This window comes from Pieris brassicae, chromosome 14 (genome assembly GCF_905147105.1).
Source record: "Pieris brassicae chromosome 14, ilPieBrab1.1, whole genome shotgun sequence".
Classification (NCBI taxonomy): domain Eukaryota; kingdom Metazoa; phylum Arthropoda; class Insecta; order Lepidoptera; family Pieridae; genus Pieris; species Pieris brassicae.
Genome location: NC_059678.1, coordinates 2229119 through 2247199, shown reverse-complemented (window position 1 = coordinate 2247199; position 18081 = coordinate 2229119). Strand labels below are relative to the sequence as shown.

The following is an 18081-nucleotide window of genomic DNA, read 5'->3' as shown; positions in this document are numbered from 1 at the left end:
AATTGATATGAAACGAATGAATGTAATGTAACTGTTAAGAGAGTGCCAACGTCTGGCTATACTCTCGGGGCGTAACTCTGACGATTTAGGAAACCTGAGTGAGAAAAATGCACAGCCTCGGCTCGTACACTCACATTTGTTTGTGTAATCTGCTGCCTGAACGGCTGTCCAGCTCGGGATGTTTGAGTGAGCGTAGCTCTGCCTGAAATAACCCACGACTTGCTCAGCGATGATCTCAACTTGGGCTGTAATCTTTATATAAGGCCCTGAATTCGAAGTCTTCATAAATAAAAAAATAAAAAGTTTTGCTCGTGTATCTTTAAGGCTGAATTGTGATACTTATTCGTTGAGCCACGAAAACACAAGCTCTGGGATCACCGGTACTGTCTACCAGGCGCCAAATCTTTTATTAGTTTGCATTGATCCCCACGGCCCAAGAGTCTCTACTCCTAAGGGCAACAAAACCAAACTCTACCGCGCCAGCATTTGTGCTTGTCTGAGGGAGTTGAGACGGGCCTCGACTCATTGTCCAAGGCATCAAAGACAGAAAAACTCTTACTAATAATATTGCTTTTTTTTCAGGAAGGACCTTGTCAATCAAGAAACGAAATTTCAAGCACAAGTGGCTACACTGACGGAACTCGCTGATAACAGATGCGAGGAGATAGAAAGAGCTAGAGATATAATCACCTCGTTCCGGAAGGAGATAGATGCTAAGGACCAGGAAATTGATCGTAAGTTCTGTTGGTTAATTGAGGGTTCACCCTTTATTTGATATAACAGGTCCAACGAAGAGTCACCTGATGTTATGTGATTCCGACCTTCCACTCACATTGCCGAAGGCTCACAGTCCGCTGCCGGTCTTTTAAAATGGTGCGTTTGTCTTTTCTAGTATCTCCGAACCATTTCAACTTAGAAAAGAGAAGAGTGAACCAATTCTTAAAAGCAATTGGGGCCCTTGGGCAATATTAGTATCTATGGCGGTTACACTTAACATAAGTTATATAAAAAAAAATTCGCAAACATTCCAAGCTCCTAGAAGTTGCAATAACATATTGTGTATTATATATATAATCGCTGAGTTATTTGATTCCATACTAAGCCTGACTTTTGTCAGAAGATACGTCCAAAGTGTTCAAATATACAAAGAAAGTGCATTAACACTACAGGTCAATTTGGCAGTATGCCAGCACAGTTTCCTTGTAATCAAAATAAAGAATAACCTTCAAACACGTCACGCGAAATCCCAGTGGGAACAAAGGGGTACACGTGTATCATAGACAAATTAAAGAAACTAAGGAGAAAAGATTCTTAGAGACGCTTAGGTCGTGGGGTTCAAGTGCACAGATGCTAATAAAAGATGGTTTCGGTGACTTGAGCTGGTGCTTTCCAAGCACAACTAATAAGTATCGCACTACCGCGAGGAAATGCTACCAGCGTTAAAGATACACTGCCACAGGGACAAACTTTTTGAGGACTTTATAAGGCTTATACCTCATTAGATCCAATCTTTTCCACCAACTTCTTTAAGCTTATTGTATTGTCTTTTGTTAAAATAGCTATTACACATTGTCACCGTGACCACGCACGCTGAAAAGCACGCGAAACGTCGGAAAAAAATTTAAAATGTAGAATTATGTAAATAACTATAAGTTTTATTAATAATACATAGCTTTAATCCGTTCAAAAAGTGTTTTTCTTTAAGCTCGTCATCCCATTGCAAGAAGGCAACCTCTCTTTCTTTTTCCTGGTGGCAGGCTATTTCCGCTTAAGTTTATTACCATGAGAAAGTGCATAAAAGTTTTGCGTTCTTGAATTTTTTCTGTACTTTAGTTCCCTTCAGTTTTAAATTTAGTTAACTACGATCCATTCCTCGTTGAAAAGTTGTTCGTACGAAAGCCGTGGCAATATACACGTGTCTACGTATAAAACTGTCTTCTTTAAGCACATCATCATCACCGCTATGTGGAACCAGCTGCCCACTGAAGTATTTCCGAACCAATTCGACTTAGGGTCCTTCAAGAAAAGAGCGTACAAATTCTTAAAAGGCCGGCAACGCACTCGCGAGCTCTCTGGCATTGAGAGTGTCCATGGGCGGCGGTATCACTTAACATCAGGTGAGCCTCCTGCCCGTTTGCGCCCTATTTTATAAAAAAATTGACATTCATCCCTGAGTTCGTAGGTTGGAATTGGCGCACAGCTGGGGCCGTACGCTCAACCCAGGCCAATCCTGTTTTTGTAATAAACGTTTAAAGTATATATTAAATTATTATAAAAATAATTTAATTACAGGATTAAAACGCGATCTTGCATCAGCGTATAAAGAATCAGAATTGATTCGACAGCGAAGTCGGTCGTTGGAGGAAGAACTTGGTGCAGCCAGGAGCTGTTCCGCAGACCTTGCTGACCAGCTTAACAGACGAAATGGTATGAATTAATTAGAATTATCCAATTACTTTCTCTATTCCATTGATTGTATGTATTAAATTTTATTATATTAAATAATATCAAAACCAAAGCGCTTCTCACTAATTTTATTATAGACTTTGGATTTGATGGCGTGAATCTCTACTCCAAAGGGAACAAAATTGATTTTGGAGGAAAGACTGAAATCCTTTTCATTCTAAAACCAATCAATTCTTTTTATTTTATTATTTCATTCCTTTTCAAAAGACTACAATTTTAATGAACAGGTAGTCAAAGTCAAAGTCAAAAATCATTTTTTCATATAGGTAACACAATATACTATTATGAACGTCAATAAAAAAGAAGTATACATTAAATGCTTCTAATTTAACATTTACTGCCAGTTCTCAAATCAATGGCGTAGAACGGAAGAGAAGAACTGGCAATATACTCTCCACCACTCTTTTTAATCGCCAAGTTTTTTTTTGTATTACACAACGTTTGTAAGGAGCTGCAACCATCACACCATGTTCCACATGACATCAGCAGGAGGCATGGTGAAATAAGCACGCACTTACATTCTCGTGGGAACAACACGCAAATACATAGTCGAAATAACTAACATCACCGCATACACGAATTCAACTACGACCAGTCACCACAAGTAGCACCCGTTTACGAGTATCACGCATGGCCAGAAATCGGCCCCCTCGCCATATTTTAGAGACAGAGACAACCACTGGGTGGGTAGTGTAGGTAAGGTGCATACCGACAAAAACTGTGAAAACTAAAATTATTTATCTACCCTCTTAAAACCGCGATATCTGTGGCCACAAACATTCACATCATACGTAAGTAATCTTAGCTATTGGTGGCGTCTTCGAGCCAGTCAGTGGTTAGACTGGTCGAGGATCCTCCCCTTAGATTGGAAGAGCAGCATCTTCCTTCCTCCATATCCCAGCATTATGACTTATGCATAACATTTTTCAGATGAAGCAATAAGAGCAATACGTGCAGAGTTAGAAGACTCAAATACAAGATGTGCGGAATTAGAATCGAGAGTGGAGGTGTTGGAGCGGGACAAAGCGAGGCTAGAGCAGGAGAAACTCATACAGGAACAGAAGGCGCAAGAGGTATTTTGTTTAGTCATATAGTATGTTTGTTCAAGCATGTTCAAATATATGAAGCACTTTTCGAAGCTTTCGAAAGAATATTTGTATAATTGTGCACCTATGAATGAAACCTCCTTGGCCTGACGGACCGTGACAGTTAGGGCTGTTTTGGCACAGCTTAGCTGGGATATTTATGGGTTTTTTAAACTAAATGATACATAGCTTTTTCTGGGAACTGTTAGGTAAAAATTTATGAAAAACTAATATTTTAGAACCTATTACTCCAGGATACAAGGAAAAGTTTATGGTCCATCTGGGATAAATTTCTATATTGTCAACTATAATTATATATTATTATAGCGTGATAGTCTTATCCCTGAGGTTTTCGGGGATGAGACTCGCTCGCTGAAGCCACACTCAAACTGAAGTCATCACTGCTCAAATAATATATATATCAGCTCTTAAATGATACTTTCATCTTTTGTGAAAGAAGATGAATACTTTCTTAAAAAGGATGTTTATGATTCCAGGCTCTATCAGCAGCAGAGGCGAATATATCAAAATGGCGATCCGCTCACGAAGCTGCTCGATCACAAGCGGCCGCGAGAGCGGAGAGAATTCTCGCGGATTGCGAGTGGAAAATGAGGGAGTTGGAGAAGAGAGCAAGAGATGCTGAGAAGGAGAAGAAAGAGGTTAGCGTTTCTAGTGTTTTAAAGAAGTCTGTTTGTAATATATTATAATTATAGGTAATTGAAGTAGTTAGTCTTTCAGTTCTGATAGGAATACCGATTTAAACGCTGGAGTACATCATAAAGTCAAAATGTAATCCCAATCTGTAATAGGAAATCCCTCGAAGACCTCGATAGCCGCCGTTCCAAAACTGAGCGTTTTTAAGGAACCAGGCTATATTCGAATCCATACTTAAGGTCCGTCAAGAAAAGAGCCTCCCAATTCCTAAAAGCCGGCAACGCACTCGCGAAGCCTTCAGGCAGAGTTAGGGTTCTGAGAGTTCTGTAAAAAAAGACTGGCAACGGCACTCGCCAGCCTGGCATGGAGAGAGTCCATTGGCGGTATCACTTAACATCGGATGAGCCTCTTGTTCTATAAAAAAGGCCGGCAACGTATACGTGAAGCCTTCTGGCAAAGTGAGGTCTATAGACGGCAGTAACACTTAACATCTGATTCCCTTAGCCCGTTTAATTTAATAACTCTAACCTAATTTCCTAATATAGACATAGACATAACATTTATTACTAACAAAACACACACACAGAAACACATAAAATAACATTAATGAAAAAATAAATAAAAAAAGAATAATATAGATAACTTTTTTTAAGAAAAAAGTTTAATTGTGTAATGCGTATGTGCTGTAGTTGTAATTGGCCCTGCATTATGCTGAGGAGCAGAGTTGTTCCATAGCGCTGGTCATTCGGCCGGAGACCACAGCAGCTAGTTTGCGCCAGTCGCAAAAAATAAATAACAATCTAATACTCAGTAGAAACAAATAATAATAATAGGTAAAGTTAGCAGTGTAAGCAATGAAGAAAAAAAAAGAAAAAATAATAATTGTTAAGAAGTAGATAAATAAATATTTTTGGGCGGATTAAAAACTATATTACGTGAGATTTTTGTTTTATAATTGCGACGAAATATCTATTATTGAGGGGCGATATATTATTGAGGGGATACTCTGTTTCTCTATTAGGCTCTGTCCCCCCCCCCCCAATCTATAAACAGGTTTCATTAATGAAGCAAGACCTCATGACCTCCTGTATTTCTTATGTCATTAAGAATTTTAATTTATATAATCAATCATGATTTTCAGTTATCAGAAACAGTGGATCAACTAAAATCATCTCCACCAACTCCATCCCACATTGCCGAGCTCCAGCAACTCCGAGGTCTTTTATCGGAGCAGCAACGTTCAGTACAGTCTTTGACGCTTCAACTGCAGATGGTTGAGACGAGGGAAGAAAGTCTGAAACTGGAGGTCCATAGGCTGAAGGATCTGCTGGAGAAGGAGGCGAGGATTATGCAGGATAAGGAGGAACAGCATTTGTTGGTGAGTTTAAAAATTCGTTCAATTAATGTTAATGAAAATCATATCAATTTACTTATTTTTAAGTCAGTTAAAGCCTCCGGACAGTTTGCCTCATGTTCTGGAAAAAAGGCCGGCAACACACTCGCGAAGCCTTCTGGCAGAGTGAGGGTCTATGGACGATGGTATCACTTAACATTAGGTAAGCCTCCGGACCGTTTGCCTCATGTTCTGAAAAAAAGGCCGGCAAAGCACTCGTGAAGCCTTCTGGCAGAGTGAGGGGTCTATGGACGATGGTATCACTAAACATTAGGTAAGCCTCCGGACAGTTTGCCTCATATTCTGGAAAAAAGGCCGGCAACGCACTCGCGAAGCCTTCTGGCAGAGAGAGGGTCTATGGACGATGGTATCACTTAACATTAGGTAAGCCTCCGGCCCCTCTGCCCCCATGTTCTAAAAAAAGGGCCGGCAAAGATTCAGCATCCCCAAATATTGACTGAATATTTCTTAGGCCATAGAGCGACTCAAGCACCAACATTCAGAACACATAAGCTCAATCAAATCCGAGCATTCAGAAGCCATGTCCAGTGCTGCAAGTGCCCGTGCAACCCTGGAGAGAGCACATGCAGAGAAGACCAGAACAACTCTTGCCAACTTGAGGATAGAAACAGAAAGAGATACGAAGAATGCTGAGAGGAAGTTGCGGGAGGTCACTACTAGGGTAAGATAAGTTCAGAGTATAAGTATGATAAATAGTGTTTTTTTAGTGGTCAGATGATGGATAGATGGTCAGACCGGCAACGCACTTGCGAGCCTTCTGGCAATGTGAGTCCATGGGCGGCGGTATCGCTTACCATCAGGTGAGCCTCTTGCCCGTTTGCCTGCTATTACATATAAAAATAAAAAATAAAGGCACATTTATTTACGAACGAAATTGCTCTAACGCTTGTGCCCAAATAGGGACTCTTTCAAAGGTATCTAGACTTCAGGGCCCAGAGGGAGACGCCAAATCCAGCAGACCTAGTTTTAATAGAATACCTTTAAGGAATGGAGAGATCCTGCTGTTCAGCTTCATGGCCATAGATCTGAATACCTTTTAATAGATCTGTATTTTGTTGGACCAGAAACCAGCTCACGCTTTACGGGAAGCTTTTAAAACGCCGGCGATATACTCGCAAATATTTTGGGTAATATGAGCTTTCATCAGTATCACTTAACATCAGACGAATTCCTCTCCATTCAACTTTTTTTTAAATACCGTTGATTTGGTCCTACCGGACTTCCTTAATAGACTCTCTATCTAACACTCGTACTTAGGAAAACATCGTGAGGAAACTGGCATCCCTCACGGCATGTGTTAGAAAGAAGGCTATGCTTGTCTATGTCAGCTTGGTGTCAATTGTACTTCCAGAAGTACAATTTTAATACACGTAATTCCAGTTTGAAAATCTGAAAGAAGTGTTGGCGGCGAAGGAGGCACAATTCGAGAGGGCCATCGCCGAAGCGAACAGCAAAGCCGACTGGGACATTCTGCAATTGAGACATCTCCTGGACAAAGCGGACATCAACTACGCGAATAATGTGGAGATGATGAACGAGAGATTCGAAAAGGAGAAAGGTAAGTGGTACCAGCTGCCATTCCAGGTTACGACCGTTACGAGTTAGCTGCCCCGGATTTAGATCCGCAAGAAGAAGGGAAGTTACAATAGAGACAAAGAAGAAAGAATCTATGCTTGGTATCACAATAAATATATAGTATTTACAAATTTTCTTAACCTACAAAGTTATAAACACACACCTCGACACACCCCATCTACGTCTGGATGGGATGTTGATCCCTAGGAAGATGGAGCTTTGTTATGGGATGCTACTTGTGTGGACACGTTAGCCTCGTCTCACGTCTTTCAGCTGTGGGCTTCAATTGCACAGGCGCTAATTAAAGATTTAGTTGGCGCCTGATAGATAGTACCGCGAACCCAGAGCTGGTGGTTTCCTCGCCGAGCATTTTTTTATATATACAATAAATCATTTATTTCATTTATACAATAATTTAGAACCAGTCACACCTTTGTTAAAGCCTGAGGCTTTCAAGAGAAGCTTAACCGGCAGCGCACTTCCAAACCTCTAGGAGTCCAGGAGAAACTTAAAGTATTTGCCCCGTGTCATTAAAATACTGAAATATTTTGAAACCTTTCAGAGCGATTAACAGAAGAATGGTCGACCAGACTTCGGCTGGTCGAAGAGCAAGCCACGACGGACGCTGAAGATGCAAGACGGAACCTGGAGAGCACCAGAAGCAAACTCATAGCTGAGAAAAACGACCAGATCAGTAAGATGAAGGAAAAACATCGGCTGGAAATGGGTAAGTGACTTTTTTTATAAACTCTTAAGGCCGAAACACGTTATTAACACGCCACGAGACCTGATAAAACGCGACGCGTGTTGAGTCAAATCAAATTGAACTATTTTCTATGACTAGAATCACACTGTGAACATCCGACGTGACCCCATGCTCGCACACGCCACGCGATCATGACATTCGAGATCGATGTGTTGTCACAAGACGCCACATTTTCATTTCTTGACAACACCCGACGCCACGCGTTAATTTTTTTTAATTTTCTTACGAATACACACACATGACATCAGAAGAAGAAAATACAGAAGTAGAAGTAGAAGCTGAGTCGCATGCATAGTACAGTTTGGAAGCATTTTATGACATTTTTGGTCATATCATCAGATGTAGCCAAAATTTGTATCGGATCTTCTTTAAAATCTTCATCTGCCTCGATGTTTATTCAATCCACAGCTCAATTGGTACACGACTATAAAACTTCTCTATTGAAGGCTAAATGAGTTTTAAGTCGAGAATATATTGCCCTTAGCATATAAATTCTCTTTAGAGAAAGAAGCGAACTTTTGTAAAGGAAATGTAATATTATCGTTCAATGCAAAGGCAGACAACGTATTCCCAAGCCCTCTGGCATTGAGAATATCCATGGGTGGTATCAGCAGATGAGCCTCCTGCCCGTTTGCCCTCTGTTCTATACAAAATCACGTTTCTAAATCTTCTCTATTACTTCATTAATGGTTATAAAAATATTATTGGGACGAATACAGAAGAACAATGGGAACAGTTCATGGAAGACAAAGAGAATTGCTTAGAGCGAATGAAGTCTGAATGCCGGCAAGAAGGTGACGAGGAGAGGGTCAAGAGGGAGAAAGACTTATTAGAAGAAATTGCAGGTATTTCATTCATTTGTTTCGCATCGTCGTACGTTCGATTGTCCACCAGTTTCCTCATGACGTGGTGGATCATGAGGACACCTGGCTTTGACCCAAAAAATCGACGGCATGTCAGGCACGGAAGGCTGATCACCTACTTGGTTTTTAGAAAATAATAACCAAACAAATACTTTCTGTATTTGTTTGTGTCTGAGGCCCAGACCAAAAACGTTGTAGTGCTGGTTTTTTTCGGTCCTTCGTGTCTATGGGCGGCGTATCACTTAATATTGGTTGAGCCTCCTGCCCATTTGCCCTCTGTTCTAGAAAAAAGGCCGGCAACGCACTTGCGATCCTTCGTGTCTCTGGGCGGCGTAACACTTAATATTGATTGAGCCTCCTGCCCGTTTGCCCTCTGTTCTGGAAAAAGGGCCGGCAACGCACTTGCCACCCTTCTGGCAATGTGAGTGTCTATGGGCGGCGGTATCACTTAATATTGGATGAACCTCCTGCCCATTTGCCCTCTGTTCTAGAAAAAAGGGCCGACAACGCACTTGCGATCCTTCGCGTCTATGCGGTATCACTTAACATCAGATGAGCCTCCTGCCCATTTGCCTCCTGTTCTATAATATATAAATAATTATTATATAATATAAATAATTCTAAAAATTCCAGAATTAAAATCTCAAATGCAATCAAAATCACACGAACTCGACGCATTAGCGACGAAGACCGCGGCGTGTGGTCGAACACTTGCCGTCACTGAACAGGAACTAAGGTATTTGTTTCCCCCACCCAATATCCCTCCCCCCTAGAAAGGCTTTTCACCCCTTAAACTATTTATTTTATGACTATATATATACTATATGTGCTAAAAGAATTGTTTACTTTTTGTTGCTTTTTTCATTTTGCTGGTCATATGGACTGTTTGATATCCTAATTTTGTGGTCAAAAACTGTACTAATTTGAGAGCACCTCCAGAGGAAATAAAACTGCATCAGAACTCAGTAGCTTCCAATACTTCGAGTAATTTTATTAATTTACAAGACGTTATGCAATAGAATTGCCATCTAAAGTTCTAATACGTAACTACTAAACGAATACATCAACCAATAGCGTGTATTTTTTCTCGCTCTCTCTTTCTTACTCTCTCTTAATAGGCCTCAATCATTCTTTCCTTTTTCTTGGAAAAAAACGTAGCACGTCTTCGTGACGTTCTATCCGTGAAGAAGATTCACTTCAAATAATTCTATATATAAGATATACAATATCGCTACTGTAAATGCGAAGACAGCGTCCAGTAGACAATGTCTTTGTGCAACTGGTTCTGGACCTTGGTATCGCAAACACGTTTGGTCTTCACCCATATCCCGTACAAAAACCCCAAGCTCTTGAAGAACACTTGGTATCGTACCTTAAATTACTCAAAAGCTAGGTGTTAACTGATTATATTACAATCATTGCATACAGTATAAAACAAAATGAATTAATTATGGATATATATCCAACACACATATATATATACAGTATTTACAATATTCTTAACGTACATAGTAATAATAATAATTATTACAAATTTACCAGCTCTGAGGTGACCGTACTATCAGCTAACTTTGCCAAAATGAAACATGAAAAAAATTACAACAAATTTCCTCTCTAGGTGTTTAATATTCAAATTAACAATTCCATTTAAGTTTGGTAGCGAAATTAGTCCTGGGGCTTGAGACAACAACACTTTTCGACGGGCTTGACCCATTAAATCAAAATACGTTTACCGTTAGTGGGTCACGACCGTCGAAAACTGAAGTCTCAAGCCCTTGATATACTAATATTGCCTTTTGGACAAATTTGGCTACCATCGCATGTAAATGACATTTAACGAACACACTTCATCAGACACATTCAGTCCAAAGGGCAGTATTAATTTTACCAATTAGTTAATGTCCCTAGTAATAGTAACCCCTATATGGGGCAGAGAGCGTCAACAGTGATTCTCCATTGCGTTCGGTCTTGAGGCTTGTATTTCACCTCGCTCCAAGTCTTTCCAGCTCTGTTTGATTTTGAAACTACACTAGGTTTGCTTGGGATGACCAGGCTTCCGCTTTCCTTGCGGATTCCAATGAAACCTGGTTGGATATGATTGGTTTCTCTTCAAAATGTCTATCCATTTCCACTTTCGTAGTTTAATCTGCTGGATAAACGGTGTTTCTCGGGCCAGTAGAACTGATGTTCACCCAGAATATGGTGAGAACAGAGGTTGACGAAGACTTGGATCTGGTGTGAGATGTCGTTAGTGACAGTGACACGTTTCACACCCATAGAGCAGTAGAACGATAACTATAATAAGTGAATACGTGTAGTAAAGGCAATGTATGACAATGGTCATGTGACCAAGCGTGAACAGTGTTGCCAACTCCTATAGAATTTTCCGTCTAGGACCAACTTCAAATATCTAATAATCGTTTACAAACCCCCAAAAAATTTATATGTACACTCGATTTAAGATATAATCCCCCTAATTAAACGTACCATCTAAAATCCCTTGGACATCTTGGTTCCTCTTAACTTTATGGGGATCAATAACTTAACGTATGGCCTAAAACTACACGCTGATTCTCCTGCCACCAGCTCACCTGTTAACCGTTTTATGCAACATCTGGCTGCCAGCTTCGACTTGCTCCTTGCTACAGTAGAGAGCGATTTGCAATAAATAAATCTATGAAAAAGATATTTTTAAAAAGCAAACGATAGACTCGCGCCGCTAACCTGAGACCGCTAACAAGAGTTCAAGGTCTGATGGGCCTTTAGTATTTTTTAAATTTTGTAGTTATATGCTCTAGTATCGTTTAATACAGATACAGAAATCTGATATCCATAGAGATGTGTGTATTTTTTTAACTAAAAAAACAATGAATAAACATTGGTTTTAGTTTCGGCTGGGTCGGCGCTTTGCTGTCGGCCTGCTGCACGTGCGTCCTCACAGGATCATTCCGTCTCGCTCTAGCAACCTTTCTTTTACTATTAGCCTTCTTTTTCTATTCACGTATAAAGGAAATGAAAAGACGAGGCGTTTAATTACACTAAATGTTAAATATATTTTTATTCTTATTTTTTTTATGTTAAGCAAATTGAGAACTGCCATTTTGGACTGAAAACATATTTTAAGTTCATCAACATATTCATTCTAGTCATAACAATCATTGTTCAGCTCAAATTGCTAGTCTATAAATAATTATTTCATTTGTGCTCATTTATTGTTACTGAATGTTTAAATTTTATTAAATAGATATAATAAAAATCATATAATTTAAAATTGTCTTTTAAATTACAAAATATTGCTTTTTATTCCGTAACAAGCTATTCTAAATTCAAATATCTCGCTTCAATCTTTATGACTTCGACTATATTCCAAATTTAAAAACTCCCGCTAAAAATAGGCGGCGTAGTTAAACTTCTAATCTATACAAATTTATTTTCCTTTTGTTTCTTAATTTAATTTAGAATACTGTATTCTAAATTCAAATATTTATGATTTGTAGAACCTCTTGATACACAATACAATCACAACATTCAACTCTATTCGACATTCATAAACTCCTGCTTGAATTATTTCAATACAAACTTCTATAAACAATACTCAATATCTCTGTCCCTTACTAACTTACCTAGAGAGGCACTAGAGCGAGAAAAAGACTTGCGAGAGAAGAGGGGAGATGATGCAGCTAAACTGAAGCAGGTCGAGAAAGCTTCGAGGGAACAAATTGAGCATTTGACAAGAAAGTGCGCATGTTTAAGAAAACTGTAAGTATATTAATCAAGGTCACTCTCTAATAATCCGGCATTAAATCGAAAAATTACTTTAATTTATGACTCAGAGATCAGCTGTTATTTTTAACATTATTTGTGTAATAGTCATTTAAAAAGTTAGATCGACGTCAAGTATCTGTCTACATTAGTTAACTCACGACAAAAAGATTGTATATCCAAATGCGATAATACTGGCCACTTAGAAAAAAAATGCGTTACTTTTTCATTGCATGTTTTTTTTTAAGACGAAATTGTATTCTAGCCATAAACGCCAAATTAATCACATTCTTTAATTTATGTATTTCCTCAAAATAGTCAAAATATAAGGAAATCAAATAAAGAAAGGGTGATTTTTAATAGATTAGCGCGAACCTTGACTCTACTATGTCAAATTCCATTACTGACATATTTGTGATTAGAAACGCTCGAAAAAACTTGGCTTAGTTTACGTCGATTATAATAACGGCCCGCCAAACGGACAATCTAGTTATTAAAACAGATAATAATAATTTAATAAATACTTTGTTAGTCTATATACATTACTTTTGAACTGGCAAATATTTTTTCTTAACACTGTTTATAACTGATATATTTGAGTACGCGATGAAAAATGTCATAATTGTATTTATGCGTACAAATAAATGTAACTTGATCAATTCAATAATTGTGATTTCCATTTACCTATTTCTCTGTTCATACAAAATATCAAGCAAACAAATAAAATTAAAATTTTCTTTTGGAAAAGCAACCATTGCATCAGTATTTTTTTATGACTTTACAGACAACCGATTTTTTGCTTAAGGTTTCACAGATTAGTAGAAATGTTTGGCTCTTTACTCATACCAAAAACATACATTTCTTAGCCGAAATTTGACAAGCAATGTTTCTGAATACTATTAATTAAACTTGGTTTACAATTGACCGTCTTACAATAAATACTCTGAAGGTAAATCTTGGGATTAAGACAAAATTTAGTACAGGACCGGGACACAGGAATTTGTATGATATACCTTACAGATAAATTCGCGTTAGTGGGTCACGACCGTCGAAAATGTCTAACAATTTGTCAACAACAACAGTTGTTTGAAATCTGTACGTCAAAAGTTTATTTGACATTTGAGTGGAGTCATAATTCGCGCCAATTCTCGTTTCTAAATCTATTATTTATAGCTTAACCCCTGGACAAAGTCGTGAAGCAGAACAAAATATTTTTTTTAATTGAGTTCCTTGTATTATCTGTATTTTTCAGATTGTTTTCCTAATTTAACTTTCCTGAAATGGATCTCAACAACCATAAATATAGTTTTAGTTTAGGTTTTAATTCTACCAATCATAACAGTTAAAAAGTGTAATAAAATATATCTTTTTTTCACCAAGGTCATAATATTTTTGGCGGTAATAGACGTTCTAAACATTCGTCAAAATGTTGTCATCTTTAAATAATTTTAACATTTTTATTCTAGTTTCGACGACATGCGCGCACGTTTGACAGCTCGTGAGCGCGCCGCCGCAGAGGAGTCACGCGCCAAAGACAAGGAACTGCATCATTTAAGGGCTGAAGTTGCCAGACTCACAAAGCTGCTTGTGGAGCAAGGGTAGGTCAGATATTGGAATCATTGTTTTTTGAACGTGATATAAATGTATTTTTTTTATATAGAACACGGCGAAAACAGGAGGCTAATCTGATGTTAAGTGATACCGCCCATAGACACATAATGCAAGAGGGCTTGCGTGCAAATAGTTGCCTCATTAGAGAACTCATAGCAGCGTTCACCTAGTGGCTTCAGCGTGTGACTCTCCTCCCAGAGGTGGTAGGCTATGCACCAATGGATTTTCTATGTGCGCATTTAACATTCGCTCGAAAGGTGAAGGAAAACATCGTGAGGAAACTGGCTTGCCTTAGACCCAAAAAGTCGATGGCGTGTGTCACAAAAGGCAGATCACCTTATTAGATTGACGAATCATGAAATAGATATCTCAGTAAAGATGAAGGGAACTTCCAGCTCTCTCGCCCTCACTTCTTCGTGTACCTTATTGTTCAGTTAGGCCTGCGTCTGAATTCGTTGGCGCGACTGCCAAGCCGCCAAACGGAAATTTAGGTTCCAGAAAGTTTGTCTTCCACTGATTTATTTATTGTAATTTTGGAGTAATCTGTAATTGTAAAAGGCCGGCAACGCACTCGCGAGCCCTCTGGCATTGAGAGTGTCCATGGGCGGCGGTATCACTTAACATCAGGTGAGCCTCCTGCCCGTTTGCCCCCTATTTTATAATAAAAAAATTGTAGCTTATAGTATTGTCTTTTGTTAAAATAGCTTTTACACATTAAGAAAAACACTTTTTGAATGGATTAAAGCTATGTATTATTATTAAAAACTTATAATTAAATTTTTTCCGACGTTTCGCGTGCTTTTCAGCGTGCGTGGTCACGGTGACTCGCTGAAAAGCAAATTAAGCTTAAAATTTAGAATTATGTAAATAATTATAAGTTTTTAATAATAATACATAGTTTCAATCCGTTCAAAAAGTGTTTTTCTTAATTGTAGCTCATTTAAAAAAATACATAACACCAAAAAATATAAACCTTTTTGAAACTTATAGACAAAGTTACAAACATAAAAGAGTTAAAGTAGAGATGGGCCGGTGACGTTGCCCGCATTTGTGATGGCAAGAAGAAGAAAGAGAGGACGCCCAAAAGAAACTTGGGAAGATTTGATAAAAGGGGTGGCAGGGCAGAATTGTAAAAATTGGGAGATTTTTTTTTTGTAAATTAGGTTTTCAATTTTAGACTTAGTTCGGCTAGATCGTAATGTTAAATACTCTATAATAATTTAAAAGAAAACAACCTTTAAAATATATTTTCTTATAGTTCCCAAAAACTCGGTGCTAGAACGAGAGCAGATGGTTGCGAGAAGAAAGAAGAAGCAGAAGATCAGACACAGAGGAGAAAGGGTACATTATTATGTTATTAAATATGTAGGTTTGTATAACACTTATTTACTACGAAACATTAAAAAGCCTTCCTTTACATACATACGCTACAAATTTTTATAACCACATCTAACTTTTCAGCTTCTATTACTTTAATGGGCCATTTTTTGTTGCTCACATAATTAAAATTTTATACACGTGTGAAAGTCACATGATAACTTAAGCAGGCGGAAGACCAGATTCCTCTGTAGGTCTCTTTGTATTGAAGAAGTCGCAAGCATCCACAAATATACAGTGTCAAAAACAAAAAAAAAAACAAAAAAATCTTTATTAAGTAAATAGTTGTAAATCTACATTTTTAGTACATCCCTTTTAAGTTCGAGAACCTGTTAAAAGAATCAATACATATATATGAATAAAGAAATGAATAATTACCATAGTAAGGTTTCTATAACGACTCGGCGAAAGGTCTATATGGAGTTGCTATAACAACCACAGACATTTTTCATCACGTCTTGTCAAAAATTTATCCGTCACATAATCTGTGCAAATCCATAAAAGCTTAAGACAAAATCATTTTAGACTGGCGTGACCCACTAACGACAATTGTATGAAAAAGGTCACACAAAGCGTGAGCTAATGTCTAGTGAGGCCAACTCCTATGGAATGTTACCTTAGGACCAACTTTAAATACCTCTAAATGTCTATTAAAAACTCCTAAAGTTTTTGTTGTTCGGTTTGAGATATAATTCCAAAAATGCATCAAAAATACATTCAAATAGTAAAATTTACAATCTTGGAGTATTATAGCTTATTGATATTTTAGTTATAGCCACATTTACAGTTTGGTGTTAGTTTGTTAATATAACTTGTATAACATCGTGTGTGTTTATTTAAATCTTGTATAAAGTATCCCCCCTCAAACCCCCTTAATAAATATACCGTCTTAATCCTGATTCCCTATAAATTTGCCCCCGAGTTGGCATCACTGCAATGTCATTCCCATGCAAATTTATTATATTTTTTTATTAATTTAGCGTCAGGGTCGGCCGTGAATTTGTCTCAAGCCACTAGATCATTATTGTTACATGTAATAAATACAGGTAATAAGTATTATATCAAAATAATGTCGTGTGAATAAGAAATTTTTTGACACAGGTGGAATATTAAAAACACCAGAGTTGGCGCGTAAAAGGCCAACGTTGCCAGACCTCGAGCCTCTCCCGCCCGAATTAAAACCCGCCAATGCAGAATCACAAAATGGCCGCCGTCGTGCCAAAAGCGTCGATCTACCAGCCGTACAAGTGCCAGTCAGAATAAAACAACTTGAAAACATAAATAAGGAACAAACATAGACAATAATCATAGACTGTGTCGCAATTTTTAATCTATTTACGAATTGTCTAGTATTTTTAATGTTTACTTTCACTATGTATGCGTAAAATATTCGAAAGAAAAATATGTATAAATATAGACGATACAATAACAATTTTTTTGCTTTATTTGGTCTATTGGTTAAAAAAAACATTAAATTTATATTACTACATACTGGTACAAACAGAACAGTTAAAATTTCTAATCGGTTGATTAAACGGTAAAAAAATATATAGTGATAGTGACAGCGCCAATATCAATTGACAACTGCTTCATGTGTCAATTGTCAATTAGTTTTACAATTTATTATTACTATTTAGTAATACAATTTTAGAGAAATTTTCAACTATTATACTCAATAAAGCACTGTTTATCTTTATGGAAACTGAACTACGTCCTTCATTTCTGTAAATATAAGTTTATATTAAAACATTTAATAAATAACTTTTGGTTTTTTTACGTTTCGTTTTAGTCGTTTTACTTTTGTGAAAGAAAGTAGTTTTCTAGTTAATTTTGTCTTTCCTTATCTATAAAAAAACTTACAAGAAATCACTTACTATCGTCGTGCAGTCATTTACGAAAATCAGCATTTTTTTGCCCCTGTAGAACCGCCATACTGGTACAAATGACCAACTATTTTGTGTCACTATCTCCCGGCCTATATCGATGGATGAAGTGTTGAGAGAAATTCCTTAATATCTATTAAATAAATATGTTCCGTGATATCACCCATCGCAGACCAGATAACCTGCATAAGCTGGTCTTGGGCAAGATGACGAGCACTGTGCTTGTTGAGTTGAGTTGCCACTGGTATGCTTATTGGTGTAGTACCTTATTGGGAAGAAAATAATGTACGTAACTTTACTCTGAGTATACAGTAGTGTCCATTGTGTTGAAGACCATTGTCGTAATTGGGGGCTGGTGCCAGAGGTCCACAGGTGGCCGCTTGGAAAATACGTAGTCGATCCCAAAGTTCTGTCACAAATGGAAATAATGATAAAAACAAAAGTACTGATCAGTTTTTGATAAGTGATATATCAATTTATTGTACATTAATTAAGGAATTTAAATTGCCTAAAGTTATTCGAAATGATCTACCTTATTTTTAATACAGGCCCTTAAGCGCCGCGATTTCAGTGACTGTTATTCAAATTTTCATGGAGTTTATCACAGACCTTCGTCTCTGAGACC

The 18081-nt window shown here is 37.7% G+C and overlaps 1 protein-coding gene across 6 annotated transcripts in view; it reads left to right on the top strand.

Annotated features, from left to right (window-relative positions):
• Positions 1–17334, top strand: part of LOC123717982 (apical junction molecule) — a 48265-nt gene extending 30931 nt beyond the window's left edge. For 2 of the 6 annotated variants that reach the window (XM_045674301.1, XM_045674296.1), the window contains 14 exons: positions 583–734; positions 2293–2427; positions 3397–3539; positions 4049–4210; positions 5347–5583; positions 6071–6280; positions 7000–7177; positions 7757–7921; positions 8680–8805; positions 9457–9559; positions 12451–12582; positions 14052–14183; positions 15455–15537; positions 16675–17334. In XM_045674301.1, the coding sequence (XP_045530257.1) occupies positions 583–734; positions 2293–2427; positions 3397–3539; positions 4049–4210; positions 5347–5583; positions 6071–6280; positions 7000–7177; positions 7757–7921; positions 8680–8805; positions 9457–9559; positions 12451–12582; positions 14052–14183; positions 15455–15537; positions 16675–16871 (2155 nt within the window). In that variant the 3' untranslated portion in view covers positions 16872–17334. Of the gene's footprint in view, positions 1–582; positions 735–2292; positions 2428–3396; positions 3540–4048; positions 4211–5346; positions 5584–6070; positions 6281–6999; positions 7178–7756; positions 7922–8679; positions 8806–9456; positions 9560–11711; positions 12040–12450; positions 12583–14051; positions 14188–15454; positions 15566–16674 lie in introns of those variants that run through there. The other 4 variants (XM_045674298.1, XM_045674297.1, XM_045674299.1 and 1 more) reach the window with 4 other exon arrangements.
• The last annotated feature ends 747 nt before the right edge of the window (positions 17335–18081 follow it).